The sequence below is a fragment of the Muscardinus avellanarius genome (genome assembly GCF_963383645.1).
Source record: "Muscardinus avellanarius genome assembly, chromosome: 11".
NCBI lineage: Eukaryota > Metazoa > Chordata > Mammalia > Rodentia > Gliridae > Muscardinus > Muscardinus avellanarius.
Window position 1 is genome coordinate 97,425,197 of NC_137797.1, and position 26,345 is coordinate 97,451,541.

General features: G+C 43.4%; 1 protein-coding gene across 2 annotated transcripts in view; it reads right to left on the minus strand.

Moving 5' to 3' along the window:
- Positions 1-16,890: 16,890 nt before the first annotated feature.
- The window catches only part of FERRY3 (FERRY endosomal RAB5 effector complex subunit 3), a gene marked incomplete at both ends in the record, with an annotated part of 28,896 nt that continues 19,441 nt past the window's right edge, over positions 16,891-26,345 (minus strand). For both annotated transcript variants that reach the window (XM_080705746.1, XM_080705745.1), the window contains 4 exons: positions 16,891-16,983; positions 17,550-17,617; positions 18,253-18,310; positions 24,187-24,389. In XM_080705746.1, coding sequence (XP_080561872.1) covers positions 16,891-16,983; positions 17,550-17,617; positions 18,253-18,310; positions 24,187-24,389 — 422 coding nt within the window. The remainder of the gene's footprint in view (positions 16,984-17,549; positions 17,618-18,252; positions 18,311-24,186; positions 24,390-26,345) is intronic.

Here is a 26,345-nt window from a genome sequence, read left to right on the forward strand (position 1 = left end):
CCTCCCTGCCTCCCTGCAATCCTCCTGTCTCAGCCTCCCAAGTTCTGGGATAACAAGTGTGTGCCACCATACCCGGCTGAAGTTTTGCTTTTACATCATGGCAGGGCCTACTTGGAGGAGCAAAGCTGCTTAGCTATGGTGGCCATGAAGTGAAGGGAAGGAGTCAGGAATGAGGTGGAGCATACCCGGAAGGACCCACTTCCTCCAACAAGGCTCTGCCTCCTGAGTTCCCACCACCTCCTGGTCACCCACGAAATTACAAATTTATCCATGGATCTCACTGACAAGGTTAGACTCCTCATGGCACTGTCACCATGCAAAGGCTCCACGTCTGAATGCCACTGCCTTGGGGACCGAGCCTCTAACACATGAGCTCTTGGGGATATTTCAGATCCAACTTTAATACCATCCCTCACTTCCCTCCCTTTTCTCTTCCCTTTGCGCTTTTCTCCATTTAGTATCTAATGCTATTATTATATTCCACTCTGAGTTTGTCATCTATCTATAGTAGGTGATTCCTCTCACATATATAATTTTATTAGTTAATTTTTGCCATAATTTTTTTTATGGTACTGGGGATGGAACCCTTCTACCTCCGGGCTATACTCCAAGACCTATTTTATATTTTTATTTGGAAACAGGGTCTCTTAAGCCAGCAAGGCTGGCTTTGAATCAGCGCGATCCTCCTATCTCTGCCTCCTAAGTGTGAGGATTACAAGCATGCGCCACCACGCCCAGCCTAGTCTTTATTTTGAAACAGGGTCTGGGAGCTCGGAGGTAGAAGGGTTTCCAGAAACCCCAGTACCACCAAAATAATAATGATTAATAATAATAATAATAATAATAATAATAATAAATAGAGCTGGGGTGTAGCTTGGAGATAGAATACCCCTGAGTTCCATACCTAGTACTGCAAAAAAAAAGTGGGGGAGGGGCTGGTCGTGTAGCTTGTAGGTAGAATGCCCCTGGTTTCAATCCCCAGTACAAAAAACAAACAAACAAACACAAAAAAACCCCAACCAATCAACCGAGCACTTACATAGCACTTCTATACCAGGGAGTGTTATAAGTGTTTTATACATGCTGTTTTATTTAATTCTTAAAATAATACTATAAGATAATTTATTCTCATTATCTCCACTGAGAGAAAATCCAGATAAACAGAGGTTGAATAATAAGCCACAGTCCTGCAGCTAATAAGTAGAGGAGTCAAGGCTAAATTACAGGCAGTCAGGCACCAGATCCATGCTATGAACCACTACATTAAGTGACTTCTCAAAGAAGTACAAAAAAACTACTTTAAATGTGACATTACACGTCATCCTTCCAGCTGGTGGTTTGAGAGCCTCTTGTGGCTTTTGGTCCACGTAGAATTAATTTGTGTACTAAGCCTTGTGCTTGGTTGGGGTCATAAGAAGACATCAGTGCCTTCCTTGGATGCAGGACTCATTTTGAGGCTTAGGAACCTGTGCTCCAGCCTCCAGGAGGCAGCCTGTTGTCACTCTGTTATTCCTTCTTAGGTCTCTACTGCACTGGTTCTTCAAAGCTTTAGGGAATCTCCCTCTACTCTCTGTTCTCCGCTCTCTCAGCTTCAGCTCTTACTGCCCACAAAGAGTTCTTTTTCTTCCATTCCCCTTATAATTCCAATGTCAAGTCCAGACTCCTGAACGCAAAGTCATCAAAGGAGGTTGTCCACAGCAGACTTGCTTTTAGCTCGGCTTCTGGTATCATTTCAGTTACAGAATGCAAATATCTGTCCACATTCTTGAAATGAAGAAGAAAAAGTGCAAGGAATGAAAGATACGAATCATTGTCTCAATGCACAATCCCACCCTAAGTCCACCGTCACTGATTACCCATGGTCCATGCCCCTGAGCCTGTTACCTGGCCTCCATGTCCAACCCCGTGTCCCCCATAATCATCCTTGCTCTCATCACTGAGGTAATTTGCTTGAAAGGCAATTTTCCAGGAATTCTCTGTTTGGAAATATTCAGAAGGATGCTATCTGTTCCGGAATTAGATTGTGGTGATGGTTACATAACTTTGACAATATACTAAAAACCACTGGATACTTTAAAAGTTGGGTTTTATGGTGTGTGAATTATGGCCCAATTTGAAAAAAAAATAGGAAAGGTATTATCATCCTTCCTCCCAGAGTTAAAATCTGGATCCCAGGTCCTCAGGGTCTTCCACAGTAGCATATTTTATTGTTTCTCCAGCCTTATTCCCCAACACTCAGCTCTTTCCACCCTCCACACTGTCGTCCCCCCACACCTCTGGTTAGGGCCCGTCTCCCTGCAATGCAATCTCCTCCTTCCATTCATCTCTGTCTCATGCTTGCCTTAAGACCAGTTCAAGTCTCACCTCTGAGAAAACTCTAGCCTTTACTGACTTCTTCAGACTCTCTGCCCTCTTTGCATTTATGATATCCCACTTCTCTTTAGTTTATTCTACTGAATGAAAGAACTCATCTTTTTTATCTTTGTAACTCAGCATCCAGCACAGTGCCTAGCACTAAGCAGACGCTCGTTATGACTTGGGTAGGTCTGACATGTCTCCCCCAAACCCACGGGTTGAAAGCATGTCCCCACTGCATCACAGTTCAGAGGTGAGGCGTGGCTGGAGGGAGGGAGTCATCGGGAGTGTGGTCTAGGGGATTCTATATGTCCCTGGACCCTCTTTTCTCACTCTTGGCTTCTGGTCACCATAACTGAGAGCACTGTCCCTCCACCATGCCTTGGAGTAGCGGTTTCTGCTCTGGAGCCAGTGACTATGGACCGACCTCTGAAACCTCTGAACTCACGACGCCTAACTAAACATTTTTTCCTCTAAGTTGTACTTTGTCAGGTATTTTGATAATAGTGGAGAGAGTTGGCTGGAACAACACTTAAATAAGTGAAAGAGTAAGTAAATAGCCGGCCACTTTAATAACTTCTTTTTTTTTTCTTTTCTTTTTTTGGTGGTACTGGGGTTCCTGGAAGCCCTTCTACCTCCGGGCTACACTCGCAGACCTATTTTTACGTTTTTATTTGGAAACAGGGTCTCCTAAGCCAGGGCGCGCGGCTGGCTTCGAACCTGCGCGATCCTCCTGTCTCTGCCTCCCAAGCGCGGGGATTACAAGCGTGCGCCACCACGCCCGGCCACTTTACTAACTTCTGAATGGTCCAATGTGCCTGCCTTGGTTTTCCAACTGGATTGTAAGGTCCTGTGTGAAAGGTATAGGCCTTCATCTGAAACTGAGCACGAGCTCAGAACATGACATGTAGTTGACCTTCTAGCTGCTTAGTTACTAGATGACTTGGCAGAGAAAGCTGCCCCTTCTACACTTGATTGGTGATGGGCTAGAAGGGGAGGACTGTGAACGGGCGGGGGAGTCCCCAGGATGCCTGGCTGAATGGTGGTTGCCCCACCCTTAACCACAAATGGTTCATCACCCACCACTTTTGGCACGCACAACAGCATTTGGAAAGATATGTAGCAATTTACCCCTAGGGGCTTATTTTTAAAGTCAGTGGCTGAGAGTGCTTTCCGGAAGTGGGGTCAGACAGAGCTGAGAGCTCTGGGCTGCCGGTGGACGGATGGATGCTAGAGATACAGTGGCTGGTCCTTAATTTTGGGCCTCTGCTTTCTTTGGAGAAGGTAGGCTGAAGGGAAGGGATGACTTACCCAAAACAGATCACAGCTTCCGTGGAGCTATAACGATCTAATCAGAGTGTTTTCCTGCCGCTGATGTTTTAAGACTAGGGCTGGGCCAGCCCTAGAGAGCCACTGGCCTTCTGTGCACTCATTGGAAAATATGAAAGTTTGATCGAGGGCTATATATGCCTTGTACTTTGCTACACACGTGGGGATGAGGGGGGACAGATAAGTAAACAGGTAATTGTGGTAGTGTGATAAGTGCAATTATAATGGCAAAAGGATTGGGAATCTGGGGCAGGGGAGTCTTGAAGAAGCGGCGCCCAGGGTGAGACCTGGTGAAGAAGTAAAGGTGGTCAAAAAGAAAGAAAGCATTGCGGAGCCTGGTGTGCAGTACTCTGAACTGTACGACAAGAAGATGCCACGTTCACAGATCTGGAGGCAATTCAGTCTAAAATCATCAAATAATGGACCATCAACTAACCCTAGCTGGTCACCTGTTTTGTAGTTAAAATCTTATTTGAACACAGTTCTACTTATCCGTGTCCAACATTGACTGTGGCTGTTTTGCACTGGAGCTGTAGAACTGGGAGCCCCCAAAGCCTCAAATATCCATTGCAAATAGATATCCAAAGCCGGTGACACTGCTCACACGGGATGACACTGCTCACACGGGAGGGGCACTGCTCACACGGGAGGGGCACTGCTCACACGGGATGACACTGCTCACACGGAATGACACGGGATGACACTGCTCACACGGGATGACACTGCTCACACGGGATGACACTGCTCACACGGGAGGGGCACTGCTCACACGGGATGACACTGCTCACACGGGAGGGGCACTGCTCACACGGGAGGGACACCGCTCACACGGGATGACACTGCTCACACGGGATGACACTGCTCACACGGGAGGGACACCGCTCACACGGGAGGGACACTGCTCACACGGGAGGGACACCGCTCACACGGGATGACACTGCTCACACGGGAGGGACACCGCTCACACGGGATGACACTGCTCACACGGGAGGGGCACTGCTCACACGGGATGACACTGCTCACACGGAATGACACGGGATGACACTGCTCACACGGGAGGGACACCGCTCACACGGGATGACACTGCTCACACGGGATGACACTGCTCACACGGGAGGGACACCGCTCACACGGGATGACACTGCTCACACGGGAGGGACACCGCTCACACGGGATGACACTGCTCACACGGGATGACACTGCTCACACGGGAGGGACACCGCTCACACGGGATGACACTGCTCACACGGGAGGGACACTGCTCACACGGGATGACACTGCTCACACAGGATGACACTGCTCACACGGGAGGGGCACTGCATGGATCCAGGGGACAGTAGTAGCCTCGGATGCAATTGGGGGACACTGAATAAAAATAGGGGGACAGTGTAAATACTGGGGGCATGAGTAATTTTTTTCTAAAAAGGGGGCTATAAGTTAGTAAATTGGGGATCTGTGAGAATATAGTTTGGGGAGAGGAACTGGAAAATAGCACAAAATGAGGCTAGAGAGGTAATCAAGTGGTAAACGACGAAAGGTAGACTATGAAAGAGATGACTTACCCAAACCAGAGCCCAGCTTCCATAGACATATCACAACCTGATCAGCCAGTCTCTACATTTTTTATGTTTTTATTTTTTATTTTATTTTTTTAAAAAATTTGATTACTTGCTTTATTACTATATTTTAAACAAATTTTTTATTGAACATAAATGGTATATAATTAAACTATATTTGGTGCCCTCTCCCCCCCGCCCCTGTTTTCCCTTCCCCCCTCCCACCAAGGGCTGAGCAGTTCCAAGAGCTCACCCGACTTTAAAAGCAAAGAGGGAGCAACTGAAATGTTTAAAGCAGGAAAACAGCATGATGATATTTGAATTTTGGGGAATCAAAGTAAGATTAAGATAGGAGAAGAGGCAGCCAGGTGTGTTGGTGCACACCTGTAATCCCAATATTTGGGAGGCTGAGATAGGAGGATGTCAGGTTTGACGCCAGCCTCATCAACTTAGCAAGGCCCTCAGCAACTTAGATCTTGCTTCAAAATACACATAAATAAAGATAAATAAATAAATAAATAAATGGCTAAGGGTGTATTCCAGAGAGGTAGTATGCCTCCCTGGGTTCAATCCTGGTACAAGAAGAAAAAGAAAAGGAAAAAGAAAAAGAGAGAAGAGAAAAACTGGAACCCAGGGGCATTCTACCTCCAAGCTACACCCCCAGCCCTATTTTTTTATTCTTTATTTTGAAACAGGGTCTCACTGAGTTGCAGAGGGCCTCACTAAGTAGCTGAGGCTGGCCTCGAACAGCAATCCTCCGGTCTCAGCCTCCCAAATGCTGGAATTATAAGCGTGCGCCACCACGCCCGGCTGGCATTTCCTTTTGATTCTTCTTTATATATTTTTTCTAAAAATTCTTTTCATTCATTTCCAATGCACTTGTATTCACATAAACACTTCTGTAACAGATGTTTTATAGTCTTGGTTATATTTCTTTTCTTTTCTTTTTTCTTTCTTTTTTTGTGGTACTGGGGATGGAAACCAGGGACCTTCTACCTCTGGGATATACTCCCAGACCTATTTTATATTTTTATTTGGAAACGAGGTCTCTTACGCCAGCTGAGGCTGGCTTTGAACCTGCGCAATCTCAGTCTCCCAGGTGTGGGGATTACAAGCGTGCGTCACCACGTCCGGCTATTCCCAACATTTCTATTATCTCAGAATTATCAGAATTATCATCAGCATCTACTGATTGTTTATTGAGAGCTGACATTTTTCTGGTTCTTTGTATGGAAAATATTTTTAAATCGTACCCAGGACATTTTTACTACATTATCAAACACTAGTTTTGTTTCAACCCTATAGAAAAAGTTGCCCTTCTTTCTTAGCAGACAACACACATGCAAACTAACCTTTGTGAATTATGGTTTCAATGCTAGTTCCATTTTCAAAGACTTTGCAGTATTACTTGAATTTGCCTGACATATGTACCATTCCGTGGAGTCTGCAGTCTGGGTGGTGGTCCACACCATAGTTTAGTCTTCAAGGTCTTTGGCAGGGTATTTAGGACCAGGCTATGCTGGGACATCCCTGGGACAAGCACAGGAGTTCACAGACAACTTTTGGGGTCGATTTCTGCCTCTCCCCTTTTGTGATTTCTCTGGTATTTCCCTGTGTCTCCTATTTTTAGTCTTCTAGCAAGATGACTGGGTATTTAGCTTCTCCCACTTAGTTGTGTAAATCCTGAGACTGGTGTGTTTAGGGTTTTATTCATTTTTTGTTCTGTTTCCTCAACCTGGGCAAGCAATTTCCTCTACCTTTTGGCTATTTACCACCAATTTTTCAGGCCTTAGACTAAATGTAATTTCCTCCCGAGTATTTTCTTTTATTCTTACATTAACCATATTCTCCTTATTTTCTCATAGGATCCATCATGATTTATAATTACTTATGTGTTTGATCATTGATTTCATATATGCCTCTTTATGAGACAGAGAATGGGATTATATTCTTCAGTGCCCCTAGTACCTGCCTTGTTCATCATTATGCAGTGTTTTAGCATGACACACCAAAGATATTCGGTGATTATTTATTGGAAACCGAATTCTATCCTTCCTTCCACCCACACGTCCGTGTCCTACCTCAGCTGGCCAGAGATCTGAAGATCCTCATATTCTGGTACAGCCCCGGTCCTAAGAATCGAATTCAATCTTATCTTTTTGTAACTTTACGATTTGTAAACCATTCTGACATCCTTCGTTTCCGTGTGTGGTCCTATGAAGTAGAGAGGAGAAAAGGTGTTAATCACACTTTACCAATTGTTGGGAGCCATTAAGGCCTTCCCCTGGATTGGCGTCTCTGACTCAGCTGACTGTCCTTCGCCCAGAGTCAACAAGGTTTGGGGTTATGGAAAGTTCAAAGAGGTCTGAGAGAGGGTCAGGTGGTGATGACACGAGGGTACTGATAGGCCTATCTGTAATGATGTGTTTTGTATTGGTCTGTATTGTATTCCGGTGGTGGTAGCACGAGAATGTTGATTGACCTGTAGCTGTGTATAAATACCTCTGGAAAAACAAACCCGGCGTCTGCGCAATAAAGACGAGATTGACCCAGGAGCTGCGTTGGCCAGGAGCGTCCGCGCGATAGAGAATACTGACCCAGGCATAGTCGTCGACCTGTAGGAAATATTGACCCACGAACAGGGGTCGACAGGTTCAGATAGTAGGCTGGCGGCTCCCCCACGTTAGGGTTAAAAACCCTTCATCCTCGTGCCTCGCTTCAGAACCCCTGCTCTTGCCGGCTGGCCTCGGCAACCAATAAGTAAACTGAAATGGAAAAAGATGAAGCAGTTTGTCCAGAGTCACAGCTAGTTAGTCGTGGAGCTGATGGGTAGGGATTAAATGAACATGTCCTTGGGTAAAAACATTTTAAGCTGGCAGTTGATTTCTCTTAGCACTGATCATTTCCCCGCATCTGTCAGGAAGGCATCGTTGATGTTGAGAGGTCTGTGGTGGCTGGATTGTCATTCAAGTCTCTTTCAAAAATTTAGAGGTGTTTAAGAGGCTGGCGTTATAGCCTAAAGGTATGATGCTCCTGGGTTCAATCCCCATTATTGCAAAAATAAAAAATAAAATGAAATGTCCCCCGGAGAAGCTCATGTGTTAGACAATGTAGCCAGTTTGGGGAGCTGGGACATGGCGAGGGGTAGTGGGGCACTGGGGGTGTGGCCTCAGGGACTGTATCTGTCTCTGGCTTCTCCCTCCTCCTCTCTTTGTCTCTCTCAATGTCTCTGTCTCAATTTCTCTCTCCCTCAATTAATTCCTCTCTCTCTCTCTCTCTCTCTCTCTCTCTCTCTCTCTCTCTCTCTCTCTCTCTCTCTCTCTCTCTCTCTCTCTCTCTCTCTCTCTCCCACCCTGCCCTGCCACTGAGCTCTGAAAGCATGTGCCCCAAATAATTCGTTCTTTTTCTAGGATTGTCCTTGTCGGGTATTGTGGTCACAAAGACACAAAAGCTGCCTAAAACAACAGGAAACATCTGATTAGCTCACTCAGAAGAGCCGTCAGGTGAAAGCAGAAAAGCATTTCCGGGCACCTTCTTCATTAAAGCTCTCTGTGGGCAGGAGACTTTAAACCCCATAACTATTCATACTATTGTCATGTCTGAAATCTGGGTTCACCTGATACAGCTATGTGTGTCCTTCCTGCCCCACTCAGGGCAGGTGAGTCACCTACCCTGTGACTTCCTCCTGACGCTGTAACCTGCCTCGTCCTTTGTGTCCGAAGCTGTTCCCACTCCTGGCACAGGTGGCCTCCTGTCTGTCTGCCACGCGGATTTGTGCTTGACCTATTGAGAGTGGCAAGAGCCTTCTCCATGCCAGAGAAAGGCAGGGCTGGGCAGGCTGCTCTCCGTCTTTGCAGCATCCCTCTGGCCAGCGCGTTGCTAATGTTTCTATTTTGACTCCCCCAGCGCTCTGAGTCTGATATATTCTGTGCTGACTCTACCCTGGGTACATGCTGGCTGGTGCCGTGAGTTACCGTGCGTTCTTTTACCAACTCACTTAGGCCGTAAGCTCCCGAGGACGTGGTGTCTAAGTGACTTAGCATCTACTACCTAGTGAGAGGAAGGAAGAAAGGGAGAAAGGTCAGGCAGGAAGGAAGAAAGGAAGGAAGGGGAGACAGGAAGGAACGGAGCACGGTAGGATAATAGCAGCAAATATTTATAGGGTGACTAGCTGCCAGGTAGTGTGCTTTCTTATTTAATCCTTCCAACCACTCCATGAGGTGGATACTATTATTAATTTTTCCTTAACTACGGATGAGAAAACATGCTTATGAGGGTTAGGTAATGTGCCCCATCGAACAAGCACAGTGAACACCCTGGACAGCCAGCGTGCGAGGCAGGCTGCTGTAACGACAAGGACTGCTCCTGGCCTCTGACGCTATGGTGTTGCTTGAGGTAGAGATGTTTGAGCACAAAGGGGCTGCTCATAAGAAACTAAGATTCATTACAAAGAAAGGAAAACAGGAGAGACAACTAGAAAGCAGGGGGAACAGCAGAGGAAGAGACTCACCTCTGTTTCCCCCCACCAAGAGTCATACCTAGCCCGTGACAGACAGCACAGCTTCTACTTTATTTCTCCTCATCTCCAGAAAGATTGCTTGCTTATTTTGGTCATGTGCTCCGGCTCTCATTCTCCAAGGGCCAAACATACCCGCGGATAGTGGCGTATGTGCTTTTCAATTCACATTCTTCACAGTGGTTCTATTGGGTTGCTGTGAACACTTAGTGAATACTGAACCGCTGCTTCCAGGACGACGCAGGGCTGGATTCCTGCAAGCCTCTGCCACATCCGCACCAGTCAGCCCACGTACCATCTTGCTTTATGTGCGTTTCTGTTTAAATACAACTTGTTTAATATATGGTGTCGGTTCATTAACGTTGAACTCTCGACCAACAGCATTATATTGGATGTTTCCTTGATGTCTGGTGGAGCTTACCTGACAGGTACTTCCTCCCTATGTTACCATATGTCACAACCTTCTGGAGCTTACAAACACCATCAGGCACTTTCACACTATGCCTGGGAGGCATTTTTTTTTTTTTTTTGCGGGTCTGGGGATGGAACCCAGGGGCATTCGACCTCCGAGCTACACCCCCTGCCCTGTTTTTTATTCTTTATTTTGAAACCGGGTCTCACTGAGTTGCGGAGGGCCTCACTTAGTGGCTGAGGCAGTCCGTGAACCGCGATCCTCCGATCTCAGCCTCCCGAATGCTGGGATTATAAGCGTGCGACACCACGCCTGGCTCCTGGGGGGGCATTTTAAACAGTGAATACCAACTACAAGCACAAAATTGCAAAAAAAAAAAAAAAGAACTATGTAGACCATGAAAAGAACATTTCTTTCCATTATGAGAACTGAAACAAGATAGCAAAGTGTCTCTGTGGCATGTGTTGAGCAGCTCAAACTTTTTGCCACCCTGTGGATGTTAATTAGAAACCCTGTAAGTCCCACCAAAGGCCCTGTGTTGGGGATTTACAGCACACGTGTAACTCAGATTTGATGAAACTATTGTTTTTGGTTGCATGCTTTTGGAAATGACTTTATTAATTATGGAGTTCAAAATAAATTTCCCCCATAGGTGAATCACAAATATGGAATCCACAGTTAATATTGACTATGTGTGGCATCAGTTTTGTTCAATGTGGTTTTTAGAGTTGGTTGATCTTAGATGTGGCTATATCGGGAACTGTTTTCCTGTGGGAAAACCGGGAAAGAACAGCAAGAAGAATCAGAAGTATGATAATAAAAATCACATCAGCTGGGCTTGGTGGCGCACCTGTAATCCCAGGATTTGGGAGGCTGAGAAAGAAGGATCACAGGTTCAGGGACAGCCTCAGCAACATAGTGAGACTCTCAACAACCTAGGAAGACCCTGTTTCAAAACAAAAAGGGTTGGGGGTATAGGCTGGAGTCAGAATGCTCCTGGGTTCAATTCCCACTAAGAGAGAGAGAGAGAGAGAGAGAGAGAGAGAGAGAGAGAGAGAGAGAGAATGAATATCACATGATATTGCCAGGTGTGGTGGTGAACACCAGTAATCTCAGTACTTGGAAGGCTGAGACTGGAGGGTTGCAGGTTCAAGGATAGCCCCAGCAATGTAGCAAGACTCTCAGACAACCTAGCTAGACCCTGTTTCAAAACAAAAAATAAAAAGGGCTGTGGGTGTAGCTTGGAGGAAAAAGTGCCCACTGGGTTTAATCCCCAGTACCTCTCCCCCCCCCAAAAAAAAACCCCACATAATGATCTTAGCTGTGTATCTTTGAATAGGACATCACAGCACATGCTGGTCCTGCAGGGAACCTCAGAGGCAACTCATCCAGTACTCAGTGCCTGGGAGTTTTCATCTTGGTCATTAGATTGTCAGCACCACAGGTCACAGAAGAGCCTGGACAGCTTGCTATAAGCCCCAGCACCTTTGCAAAACCTTCAAGAGGCTGGTTCTGCCTAGCATTGTGGTTCTTAGAGGTCGATCTCCTACATGTGCTTTTTCACTGCCCTCCCTTTGTTAATAAGTTCTCATGGAAATATTTTTAACTAAAGTTGTGGTTCCCAGCCTGGGGTTCCTGGACTTAGTAGTGCCTTAAGGACACCAGGCGTGGTGATGCACCCTTGTAATCCCAGCATTTGGGAGGCTGAGACAGGAGGATTGTGGTTCTCAGACAGCCTCAGCTACGTAAGGAGCTTTACAACTCAGTGAGACCCTGTTTCAAAATAAAAAACAAAAAATAGGGCTGGGGGTTGTGGCTGGGAGGTAGAATGCCCCTGGTTTCCATCCCCAGTACCGCAAAAAAAAAAAAAAAGTTATTAAGCTATTTAAAAACTCTTTTAAAAATATTATTGTTATTGTTGATATTATTATTATTTGGTATCAGAGATTGAACCCAGGGGCATTCTACCTTCAAGATATGCTACCAGCCCCTTTTACTTTTTATTTTGAAACAGGGTTTCATTAAGTTGCTGAGGTTGGCCTTGAACCTTCAATTCTCTTGTCTCAGCCTCCCAAGTACTGGGATTACAGGCATATGACACAACATTCAGCTATTTTTTATTTTGAAACAGGGTCTCACTAAGTTGCTGAGAGCCTTGCTAAATTGCTGAGACTGGCCTCAACCTGCAATCCTCCTATCTCAGCCTCCCAAGTACTGGGATTAGAGGCTTCATTACCATGTCCTCCCTTAAAAGAATGAAAAATAAAAATAGGGCTGGGGGTGTAGCGAAGAGGTAGAATGCTCCTAGGTTCCATCACCAGTACTGAAAAAAAAAAAAGAATCTTTTACATCAAAAATATCACAGGTTAAATGAAATGCCAATTTTTTGAAAAATTAGCAGAAATAATATAATGCTAATTCTATATGATAATGTTATATATCACTTCCTTATTAGAAGCTTATCTCCAAAGACAAGTCTTTAACAAAAAACAGATAGCTTGCTGGGCGTGGTGGCACACACACACACACACACACACACACACACACACACACACACACACACACACGCTTGTAATCCCCGCCCTGGGGAGGCGGAGACAGGAGGATCGCGCAGGTTTGAAACCAGCCGCGCTGGCTTAAGAGACATGTTTCCAAATAAAAATATAAAAATAGGTCTGGGAGTGTAGTCCGGAGGTAGAAGGGCTTCCAGGAACCCCAGTACCACCACCAAAAAAAAAAAAAAAAAAAAAAAAGATTGCTTGTTTGCCAAGTTTTCACTAGTAGGAAGGTTCCAAGATGGTCAAGGATAGAAACCCACTAATTTAAATAACACTAAATACATGGTTCTTTTTGCAAATAGATATTATGAAGTTTTGTTATTATTTCACATTTATGATATATTAATTTTGGTACTGGGGATTGACCCCAGGGGCATTCTGCTCCCAGCTACACCTCCAGACTGATTCCCCCCTGCCCCCAGTATTGGGGATGGAATCCAGGGACATTTTACCTCCGAGCTACACCCCAGCCCTATCTTTTTATTTATTTATTTTTTGAAACAGGCTCTCCCTGAGTTGCAAAGGGCCTCATTAAGTAGCTGAGGCTGTTCTCAAACCATGATCCTTCTGTCTCAGTCTCTAGAATGCTGGGATTACAAGCATGCACCACCACGCCCGGCTTTATTCTTTATTTTGAAACAGGGTCTCACTAAGTCGCAGAGGGCGTCACTAAGTTGCTGAAGTTGGCCATGAACCTGTGATCCTCTTGTCTCAGCCTTCCAAGTACTGGGATCACAAGCCTGCACCCCCATGCCCTACTATGATAATTATTTTGCTAGTCCTTTTGAGGAAGGCAGCCCAATTTCATCAAAATAAAAAAGTAAAAAAAAAAAAAAAGAGGAAAGAAAAGTTAAAAAGCAACCATGTTGAAGTAGAAACTGAACAGTAGCTGCACTCTCAGCTTTCTCTATTCTTTCGCCGCAGCTCTATGGATTCTCCCGGAGGGCCCTCTAGACTAGAAATACTTCTGTGAACTCAGCTTTCTTGAGCGAAACTGTTTGTCTTCTTGGGAGAATAAGTCGCGATCAAGTGAAGGGGCAGAGGTGATGGGCGTGCAGCCTCGAGATCAGCTTACGGCCAGAAAGCAAGTTTCTTTCCTGCTGAAATTCTTTTTCATGCATTTCTTCCATTTTGGTCGACACACAGCTGGCGCAGCGCTTCTAGACCAGCGGCAAGGCCAGAGCCCCGTTGGGTCTGGTGTTTTTTGAGCAGGAATGGGAGAGGGAACCAAAGATCGGGGCAGAACGGAGGCCTGAGGCTCAGCGCCCGCCTGCTGTCCACAGCGCACTCTGAAGGCTTTGAGGACCACGCTGCCATCCTTCTCAGGAACAACTGGCTGCTTATACAAACAGAAAACCAGGCTCCGGGAGATACTCCTCACCAAAGTCGGGCTAACACCCCTACATTCAAGGGCTCACCTTCCTGGCTGGACACTACTGTTGCCGTCTGCACCTGACAGGAGGATGCTCTAATGCCCTCTACTCTCAGCCTGCTGAGGTGCCTTCTCAGCAGCCCTGGTTTGGATCTTAAATGTCCTCCGAAGAAAGACCAGGTGCTCAGTGATGGGCTTGTGGTGCTACTGAGAGGCACTGGAACCTTGAGGAGGAGGGTCCCAGTGGAAGGAAGTTAGGTCCTTTGGAACACGCCCTTAAAGGAGATATTGGGATCCCAGCCCCTTCTTCTCCCGGCTTCCTGGCTGCAATGAGGCAAACGGTCCTCTGCCACCTGCTCCATCTGTGATGTGCCATGCTGCCACAGGCCCAAAGCAACAGGGCCGAGCAATCAGGGCCTGAAACCTCGAAAACTGCGGGCCAAAATAAACCTTCCCTTTTGTTAGGTCGATCATCTCAGGTGTTTTGTCACAGCGACGGGAAGCTGACTAACACAGCATCTTTATAAAGTGCACTTCCCTTCGGAAAGCCCTCTAGAACGCTCAGGAAAGATCATCATCGTCCTTCTGGGCCCAAATGCAAAATTCTGAACTTCCTCATTTGAATGCATACAATTTGAAATTAGATATTTGTTACAATGTCGGTGTTTGGTGTGTTTAGTGTTTGTTTCCTATCAGTGTATGTAACACCACGGACATAATTTCTCCAATCTTACTTTTCCTGTGTATCTTATAAAGCCAATTGAAAAATGAATATTCAATAAATTTATCTTGATTTTATAGGTTGATATTATCTTTAAATTGCCCTTAGATGGAAGCCCTTCAGATAAAAGTTACAAGTAATTTAACAGAACTGCCTGGTAATGACAAAGACGAGCCAGTTGGTCCGTGGCATTTACTAAACGTCTGTAAATGAATGTTTGCTCCTGCACCCTAACATCCTCAGTTACAGTTCTGCACACAGATTCTCAAGACCTCTCTATCAATGCCGTTTATTAGTCCCACTGCCCTGACCTCTGACTTGACCTGTATAGGAAGTAAAGCAGTTTCTAATGCTGGCTTCTGCCTTGGCCTGCTCTGCAGTGAGGAGGGAGGTACGTGGTACGTGATTTTCCCGAAGTGTAGGCCGTAGAGGCAGAACGTCTGCCTCCCTAAAGGAATCGCCAGCCTCCCTGACAAAGGACCTGGAACGTGTCACTGTGGAATGGACATCCCGCTGGCATGGGTGTTCTCCTTGGGGTTGTTACTAGAGCACATTTCTTCCTTGAGCAGAAAATCAGGACATGTTGTTATGGTAAAGAATTTTGCAAGACAATTCTTTTCTTTCTTTTTTTTTTTTTTGCGGGTCTGGGGATGGAACCCAGAGGCATTTGACCTCCGAGCCACACCCCCTGCCCTATTTTTAATTCTTTATTTTGAAACAGGGTCTCACTAAGTTCCAGAGAGCCTCACTAAGTAGCTGAGGCTGACCGCGAACCGCGATCCTCTGGTCTCAGCCTCCCGAATGCTGGGATTACAAGCGTGCGCCACCACGCCCGGCTTAATATTTTCTATAATAGTTCTTACACTTATATATATTAGCGGGGCGCTTTTTATTTGGACTTGATGAAATTATTGCTTTTGTAATTGTCTGTTCACTTTTGTGTGTGTGTGGGGGGTACTGGGGATTAAACCCAGGGAACCTCTACCACTGAACTACATCCCCAGGAAACAGGGTCTAAATTACCATGTACTGGATCTTGAACCTATGACCCTACTGTCTCAGCCTCCCAAGCACTGGGATCACGGGCGTGTGCCACCTTGCCTCACATTTGTTTAATGTAGTCACTACTCAGAGCGAAGATGTCACAGAAAGGAGAAGTAAATACTGTGCATCAGAGAGAGACAATGGAAAAGGGGAAAGAGAGAAAGAAACGGGACACAGTCATCCACAAAGAAACACACAGGGCTGAGGAATAGCTAAAAGCTGAGAGTGGAGGAAGGAGGACAGGGAAATGAAAATCGCCCTCACTGTCCGACCGTCGCAGTGTTGCTGAGCACTATCGCCAGGTGCCGGTTTAGATTAGTTTTACATCAGGCTGGCAACAAGGAACGCTATTTCCCCAGCCCTGTGAAATGTTATTAATAGACAAGGGCATGGTCACAGAGGGAAGATGAGACAGAGGTAAAGAATTCAAAGCCTCTTCTGACTGTTAACTTACACAACCTTAGAAAGAGTAGATTAAAAGCAAGGTTTTGAAACAAGAGCATTTAAAATAAGCGCGTTCATCTCATGTATTTGTGTTTCTACAAAAAGATTTTCACAAGGAACTCATACTTGGGATGTGTATTTCGGTGCTTTTAAATTATGCTTTGGCAAATGAAGTAGAAGGGAGATCACAGTTGTATGCTTAATCAAGGCTCATACCTGATATGTGGTTCAAGCCTTTCTGAAAAGCCAAAGATTTCCATGAAAATGTGGTCAACGGTCTTCTAGAGCAATTTCCCATGTGTAATAAATAGGAAGTTTTAACTTACTACCATTCATTTTAGGACATAAAAATTGAAAAAAATTTTTCATAAAGAGAATTTAAGAATAAATGTTTCAGTAAGGGGCTGGTCACTGGTCTGTTCCGTACATAAAATTTCTGGAATGTTTAACAGACATGTATCATGCCGTGACTTGTGGCTTAGGTTGCAGGTTCTCTTTCTTTTGCTTGACAGGATTCCAGCATAGCTCAAGTTCCTGGAGAGTTTGACAATCCGCCTCTGCCAGTGTGTCGGTCTGTAAGAGTTTAGTGCTTGGATGTCAGGGTGAGCGTTGAGGAGACCCGGAAGATCTGGGGGAGCATGGTACTCAGTTGATAAAACATTTCTTCAGAAATACTCTGTCGGAGGTAAAAGAAAAAAGGTTTGTGCTCGTTAAATCATCACTGATTATTTGAAACTGTAGAGGTATTTTACAATACAGACCACTTCCTAGATATGGACTGCAATATGTCAAAATGATCTCTTATGACTGGTTTCACTGCGGAGCTAGGAACGGGGCTGTTTTTCTGACCCCAGTTTCTGAGAACCTAGGTTGTTTTTGTCAAATAATAAGTTTTATTACTAGAAAAATCCCTAGCGAACACCAGTGTGATCAGCAATAGATACCACTAATCTTACACATGAAATTTTTTGTACATGCCCGTCTTTATGCACCCTTCGTAATCTATATAACAGGAGGTGGAAATAAAGCAAAGACAAGTTAAATTTTGGGGTTAAATAAAAGCTTCCTTGAATGGTGACGTCTTTGACAATAATCTACGTGCCTTTATAGCATTCAAACACTTCTTTTCCTAAAAAAAGTAGGAAGCAGGTAGCACTTTATATTATATTTAGGAGCTTAAGGCAGCACACGTAGGTATATAAAAGAGATTAAGCTGGGGTGAGATCTATTCAGATAACACACCTGTGGTACCAGAAATTGCACGGTCCTAGAAATCCCTCCATCCCAGGAAGCCATTTCCATCATGAAACCTGAAACAGAACAGAAGGCTTTGCTGTGCTGACCTTCCAACCCGCCAGGCACTTACTAAGATTAACTGAAATTTTGTCGTGGGGCTTCATGCCTCAGCTTTTTAGGTAGCCACTTGCCTATAGGAAAAGCTAAGCCTAAAGGACAGACACACTTCTCTGATCCCTAACTCTCCGTGCCAGAGAGGCTTAGCAATGCTGCTAGCATTCTTTCTTGTTTTTGATTTCTCAAGTACTAGTTGGCCTTCATACAGTGAAGTTGAAAAAGACTATTAAAAGTTAATTAAACATAAAGCTCTTTTTCTTTTTGAAGAAAATAAAAGGCAACAGAGAACAAGCCAAAATCAAAACAAAATAGAAATAATGTTCAAATATCCTCACATTCTAGGAAGACTGGAGGTTTTATTTTGTGGCTGGAAACAGATAAATTACAAAGCCGGCTACGAAATATTTGATTAACTATTTAACTGAGGTGCCAGATGATGGAGGCTGACTTTCGTATTCTTCCTTCTGGGTTGCCCTGCTTTCAGTATTTGGGACGGAAATGCGGATGGTGGCTGATTCTTCCTTCTGGGTTGCCCTGCTTTCAGTATTTGGGACGGAAATGCGGATGGTGGCTGATGCGAGGTTCTGCTCACCTTTGACACACTTAAACACAAGTTCTGCTCTCCTTAAGCACCAGGGTATAGTCATTTCCTAAAAACAGAAACAAAACACATCATATGTATTTAACAGAGTTGGACAATTGCTTGCTAATCCCAACTGGATTCCCTCTGGTTTTTAGGACTAGGACTTCTAGCTGTTCGACCACACTTGAGAAAAGCAAATTAACTTAATAAGCCCAGCAAAGCACGATTTGTAAAATGAACATGTCCTCGAAACTTGCTACAGCATTAATTTTAAAGATGACTATACATGATGTAGGAATTCCACCTACTACTTTGATATCAGAATGAGCAATTAAATTGTATAATATCTATATAAGCATTAAAATAAAATGTTTTTATTATATAATATGCTATTAGAAAAGCAATGGAAATAAACAAATAGTCCTCTCAGCCATCTAACAAAGAAAATGCATTTATATTTTGATTTTGCTTTCTAGTCTTTGGTCAGATGCACACACAAATCCCAGGGTCTGAGTACAACAGAAACATTTCGTAATTTCCCGGTGTGATTAGTGAGCATGCCACTTTAGACTCTGTTTCTTTTCACAATCATTGAGATTATTTTCTCGTGCTGCAAATCTTCACAATCACAAGTATAAAAACGTGTTTATCATCTCATTAGGATGATTCTCGCATTTTTTGCATCTCAGGATCTTTTGTATTTTAAAAAATTACTGAAGATTCCAATAAGCTTTTATGTAGATTATTACTTAGAAATTAAAACTGGTAAATACGAATCTCATTTTAAAACAACAATGATAAATCCATTGAAGGTTAACATAAATGACATTTTAATGAAAAACAACTATATTTTCCAAAACAAAAAGAATTTAGTGAGAAGAGTAACGTATTCTTCAAACACAGTGATCAACTAACGTGTGGTCTGTGTCCATAACCCCCATGCCTCAAGTCTTTGTGTATCTGTTTTCATGATGTTTGGCTGTTTCTACTGATTCTCAGTCATGGAGTCTCCTTTCTGTAAGGGTCTACTTACCTTTCCACTTATGTTAAATATTTTATTCAAGAATCATATGTAGGAATAGAAATACTAAGTGCAACTGAGTATTTGCATTACTTGAAAATATTACCCTAAAACATATTTTTTAAAATGCCATAGTAAATCAGTCAAGGAATTATTACTATTCACATCATTTTAATGACACATTCATTTATATACAAAAAGCATTATCTGACAGTAACTTGTCTTATCACCTATAGATTAGTTTACTGTCAGATATGATTAGGCTTTGAACTACTGCAGTAACTATTTCACTAAGGTCGAGTGCCACTACTCAATGAGGCCAAGCATGTGAACTGTAGGCATGGAGCTCTGAACACCAACATAAAAAAAATTTACATTATCCAAGTGCAATAAACTCAGGATAATAAAAGAGGGAAGACTGCAGCACCAGTTAGAATAGGGATGGCAGATGGGGAAAGATAATCAAGGAGTTGACGAATCCCTTAATCAAGCAGAGGGGAAAGTAGATGGGAAAGGAAATAACCCAGGCCCTTCATTGCCCTACTTGTCCAAAGATCACCAAACATCATCCACTAAGGAAGCTCGCTTGCTCTTTGTATATTTGTGGTTAATACAGTGGTCTGTAGCAAATATCTATGAGATAAATTAAGAACTTCACACTCTTCAGAGTGCTGTGAATTAATGACAAAGGTTTTTTGTTTGTTTGTTTGTTTGGTGGTACTGGGGATGGAACCCTTTTACCTCCGGGCTACACACCCAGACCTATTTTTATATTTTTATTTGGAAACAGGGTCTTTTAAGCCAGCGAGGCTGGCTTCTAACCTGCGCGATCCTCCTGTCTCCGCCTCCCAAGCACAGGGATTACAAGCGTGTGCCACCACGTCCAGCAATGACAAAGTTTTAATGACAAAGTTTTACTAATGTTATTTGGAGAACACAACAAAATAGCAATCATGGCAGAACCCCAGAATGGCTTTGAAATGACAAATATATTCTAAAAATCAGTTTAATTTTCCAATGACATACATCCTCATCTTTGGTTTACTTTAAAAACTTAATGATTCTTAGCAGTGTATAAATCTGAAAGAAAATACTACTAGACAGCTACACATACATGCATGTGGAAACACACACACATGAGTTGTTTTCAAATTTCTCACATTACTATATAGTGACTCTATCCCAAGCTTAAGGTAGACGCTTCCAGTTTTTTTATTCTGTCATTTTATTTCTGGTTAAAACAAGAACCTGAAAAAGTTAATTTGGGTACCTGGAAAAGGCTAAACTGTAAATTTTAGAAGTCAACAAGGTGTTAAGAGGACGTGGCTTGTTGGACATGGCCACATCTATGGTTTCATGACATGCCTGGGAGGATGGCTGTGAAAGAAATCTACAGAAGAAGCTGGCTGGGTCATGTGAAACATTTAGGATTTTGAAAATGAGGCAGAAGATTGGGACTGACTGGTATACTCTAGGTGATAAGTGGGCACTACAGTTTCTAAGTCTATGAAATTAAAATCTCAGTTCTGATTATGGTTGAGATAACACCTTCTATCTGAAGTTAATGACCACAAGTTGGTACTCAACTTGAATCTTTGGTTTAGGGTAAGGCTGAATTGAGGATGTATGTATGTTTAAATCTTCACTGGACGCCCTAGAAATTAGCTGTAAGAATTTTCTGAGTTTATGCACCAGAGGGGAAGATTCCAAGACTGTTCCTTACTTCTCAAGTGTGTGTCTCTGAAGTACCTGAGATGTTGTACTAATCATTTTCACAGCCATTATCTGAGGGTGAGAGTATGGCTCTCTTTCTTATTTTCCACATTAAAAGCCAACAAGGTAGTTACAACTACTTTAGAAAAAGATTTGGCTATATCTGCCAAAGTGAAATACACACACACACACACACACACACACACACACATATATATTCTTTTTTTTTGTGGTGGTACTGGGGGTGGAACCAAGAGGCCTTCTACCTCTGGGCTATACTCCCAGACTTAATATATATTTTTATTTGGACACAGGGTCTCACTAAGTTGCTGAGAGCCTCACTAAGTATCTGAGGCTGGCTTCGAACCTGTGCGATCCTCCTGTTTCAGCCTCCCAAGCGCAGGGATTATAAGTGTGCGCCACCACGCCTGGGTATATATATTAAAAAAAAAAAAAAAATATATATATATATATATATATATATATATATGTCCTTATTAGGTCTCAAGATAAATCTGTATTAACAATTCCATCCCTAAGTATATTTCCAACAGAACTGTCAAATACATATTGGAATGTTCAAAGCAATACTAGTCATAAGCAAATTATAAAAACTACCCAAATGTCCATAAATAGTAGAATGGCTTAATAATTGTGGTCTAGTCATACGATGGATTGATATTTAAGAATGAAAATGAACATCTATGTCCACACACAATGCCATGGATATATCTAACAAATATAATCCTGAATAAAAGAAGCCAGATACAAGGTAAATTACAAAGCCAAGCCTAACTAATCTATGCTTTGAGGTAAAAATAGTGGTTGCCTTTGTGAAAGGAGTGTATCTTGAGGGAATAAAAAGGTAGTTTCTTGGGCACTGGTAATATTCTGGTTATATGAGTGTTCAGTATGTAAAAATCAGAGCTGAATACTTATGTATACTTTTCTGTGTATTACATTCCAATAAAAATAAAAATAAATAGCATCTTCAATGATAACAATTACAAAATAAAAATCCTTAAGCTCCATAATTATTCCACAGGTTAACAGTACACACACAAAAAAAAGAAAGCCGGAAACTTAGGATTCCTGACTTACAGATCCATTCCACATCTATTAGGTTACATTAACTCCAATACGACAGGACTGTCAGATCACAAATATCTGTAGAGTAGAACTGCTATATCATTCTTCTTGCCAAAAGATAAATTTTTTAAGCTACAAGTAATTTTTATAGCCTGCCCCCCTCTATCTCTCTCTCTCTATCATCTATCTATCTTTCAGACTCTCATTACCTTGTACACACTAACATGTGGCAGGTGAACTTCTCGCAATTGTTAGGGGAGGAAAACAACACCTGTGAATGCTGTGGGATGCTTGCATAAAAGCTAAAACTCACATTACTGCCATATCCTGTGCAGTGTCATCTGAGTTTGTGGAATAAACTTCATGACCTTGAATGCATGTTTAAGTACAACAAAGGGGAGGGTCACGGTTCACTGTGCTCTGTGTATTAAACTGGACACTTGGGAAACAAGCTTGGTGTCCGCAGCTGGCTGTCCCAATTTAAACCATGTGACTTTGTGACAGCGTGGGAGAGCGAATGCGGATCGTATCAGATGTCTGGAAGTAAATCTGAACTTAGTGACTTTTGGAAACACTGTTTTTGAGGTTGTTTCCCACCTACATATAACCATTTTTATAAACTGGTTAACCAGGAGTCCAGCTGCAGAAACGTTTGTATGTTTCTTTTTGGCAGGAATTCATCATAAAGTTTGTTACTCCCCAAAGACTCTTTTACAGATGGCCTTGTCAGTGGGGCTAACTTAACAATAGCTAAAAATTCCTGATGGAACTAAAATGGCATAAAGCTACAGGGCAAACAAACAAAGAAACCATGTTTGTCCATTCCTCCTGATGCCATATTAGGTCTGAGTGCGGCTGCAGGAGTGAGAGGCGTGGGAAACGAGGAAGTCCGATGCGGCCCCCACAGGATGGTGCCAGAATTCTCCTAAACCAAAACAATATTGTGTCCTACGAAGATGCACCAGACTATGTGGTAAATGAGAAATCCTTAAAAATCATCCTGTCTTAGAGGAAGTTGTTTTAGTGTTCAATGCAGGATACCGAATTTAAAATGGGGACTTTTATAGTCCAGTGAGCCTCAGTGGGGACTTAGCCTAAAATGTCAAACATTGAATCTTTTTTTGCACTACAGCCCACAAGATAGCATTTCCACAAACTTTTAAAAAATTTTAGTAAATAACTTTTAATAATCAGTGATCAAACTTCCTTCCTGGAATTCACAATCTGTACTTAGCAGCCATCAAGACAGCCTTATAAAATGTCTCAAGACACAGGAGCAGAGGTGCTGACAGGGGCCCTCATCAGAGGCGACCACTGCCTCTCCCACCACGGGTCTCCCCAGGGACTCGTCTCCCCTCCCCGCCAGGACTTGCCTCCCTGGGGAACTCATCTGCACCTTTTTGGCTTGAGAATCCTTTGTTCCTTCGGACTATCTGAAGCTGAATTTTAGTCTTTGCATTATTTCTACAACGTGTGTCCTCTCACTGGTTTATTTCTGTGAGTGCGGGTAGAAAGCAGGAAACAAACAGTTGTGGAAAGAGACTTTTCAAAATTAAAAATGTTGCCCAGTGCAGGGGCACACATCTGTAATCCCAGCTATTCAGGAAGCTGAGGCAGGAGAGTTGCACGTTCAAAGCCAGCCTCAGCAGCTTTGCAAGACTCTGTCTCGAAATAAAAAATAACGAGGGCTGGGATGTAGCTCAGTGCCCCTGGGTTCTACCTCCCAGTACTGCCAATAAATAAATAAAAATAAAAACTGCCACATAACTTACACTGCAAAAGGAGTGATCATACCACATCTTAACTGCAGAAACCACTACTTGTATCACCTAAAGAGCAATCCTTGAGAAAACGTTCGACAGAGGCCAGGGTTGGCTTCTTCCTGTCATCAAGTGTCTCTTACCTAGTTTTTCTACGTATGGGACAGTGATAGAATTCTCTGGACAAAGATGCTTAAGGATTACTCACTGTTTTATGTCAGTCAATTGCAGGATCCAGAAAGGGAGGCGAATATCCAGTAGTCAAAAAGGGGGAGGTATTTTTAAAGTGTGAAGTGGATTCTTAAACAATGTGACCATGCAGCATAGTCATGAGATGACAAGCGTTCCTGGTCCGCTCACCTCTGACATGTCATGCACCAGCAGGAGAGGGATGCTTATTGTAGTGATGTCATGGGTGCAGCAAACCTTGAGGATGTTTCGGAGGCCCATAATAGCGGGGTCACGAGCAGTGATATTTCCCGATTTCACATTGTCATCCACGCAAAGATGGAAAGCAACGTGGATTTCTGAGAGATTAGAATGCCGAGTAATATAGAATTCTCCTGTGAACACCAAATACAGTCATGATTTTCAGATTCGTGAATCACTCGTCAGTGGGCATTATAAATAATTACAACAGGCAGCCAATCTGTTGAGCTGGGAGGGGCATATTGGGAGTCTATATGGGTCCTAGGAAGAAACTATGATTCCTGCTCCTTAAGTCTTAGAAAGAAGATACAGAAAATGAGGGATAATAGCTAATTCTTCAAGAGGTTCATAAGTTGGTATGAAGTAGCCACCATGTAATAGATATATCAAACAATCAACATCTTTATTTTGATGTAAATGCTTAAAATGACCATCAAACTTAACATGTAAAAATATGTTACATGATTACGTGCTTTCCTCAGACCCTAATTCTGCTCTCCCTCAACTTGACTTATGGGACCAATTTAGTTGTTTAGGTCAGAAATACAGAAATTGCCCTCAATTCCTTTCTTTCCTTCAGTGCCTATACCCCAAGTCACTAGAAACTACTTTCAATTGTACATTTAGAAAATATACCACAAAAGCCGGGCGTGGTGGCACACGCTTGTAATCCCAGCATTTGGGAAGCTGAGACCGGAGGATCGTGGTTCACGGACAGCCTCAGCTACTTAGGCCCTTTGCAACTCAGTGAGACCTGGTTTCAAAATAAAGTATAAAAAATAGGGCAGGGGTGTAGCTCAGAGGTCGAATGCCCCTGGGTTCCATTCCCAGACCCGCAAAAACAAAAAAAAAAAGAAAAAAAAAAGAAAATATACCACAAGCTGGGCGTGGTGGCACACACTTGTAATCCCAGCACTTGGGAGGCTGAGACAGGAGGATCATGCAGGTTCGAAGCCAGCCTCAGCTACTTAGTGAGGCTCTCAGCAACTTAGTGAGACCCTGTCTCCAAATGAAATATAAAATAGGTCTGGGAGTGTAGCCTGGAGGTAGAAAGCCCCTGGGTTCGTTCCACCTCCAGTACCTACCTACCTACCTACCTACCTCTCTCTCTCTCTCTCTCTCTCTCTCTCTCTCTCTCTCTCTCTCTCTCTCTCTCTCTCTCTCTCTCACACACACACACACACACACAAACAACAACAACAACAACAACAACAAAACAACATATACCACATCTGAGCATTCTGCTTTTATTGCCGTCACCCTAGTTCATGTTCCGGTCATCTCTAACCTAGATTTTTGTAATAGCCTTTTAATTGACCTTTTTGTTCCTGTTCTTGCCCAACTACAAACTATTTCTTTGCCACAGCCCAAATGACTTAAATATAAGTTAGATTATATCACTCCCCTATCCAAATCACCAACATGCTTACACCATAGTTAGAAAAAGAACCCAGACTCTTTATCATGGTCTACAGGGCCTACAAAACCTGGACGCCCCTCTCTCCAGCACCCTCCTGTCTCATCCTCTCCTCTCTGCTCCAGCCACGCAGGCCTTTGCTCAGTTCTTCAACATGCAGAGCTTGTTCCTCCCAGCTCAGGGCTGCGCCCAGAAGGCCTTTCTCCAAGATCCTCACATGGCCGACTTCACCAGTCACATCTCCCATCAAATGTCACCTCCTCAGAGAGGCCTCCCTTGAGTCCTGCCTGAGGACTCCCCACCCCACCCTCCCCTTTACATCATTCTGTTTTACTTTCTTCTTAGCACTAAAATTCTTTTGTTTATGTAGAGGCTACTGCTAGGATCCACGACTATAGGGATTTTGTCTGTAGCTTTAATATTCTATTTCTAGCTTGGAGATGGTGTTCAATAAATTCTTGCCGAGTGAGGGAATGAGTGTTTTACACTGACTGCTGGAACAGAGGGGCTCAAACCACATAGCCATGCTTTCTACAAACATTCCTTTTCTTATGTAGCTCTAAAAAAATTTCAACAGTTTTATTTTCTGTAGTTTCTAGCAATATAAATAAAATACAAAGACTATGTTTTTTACAAATACATGTGCCTTACAGGAAGTCCCGAGGTGTCCTGG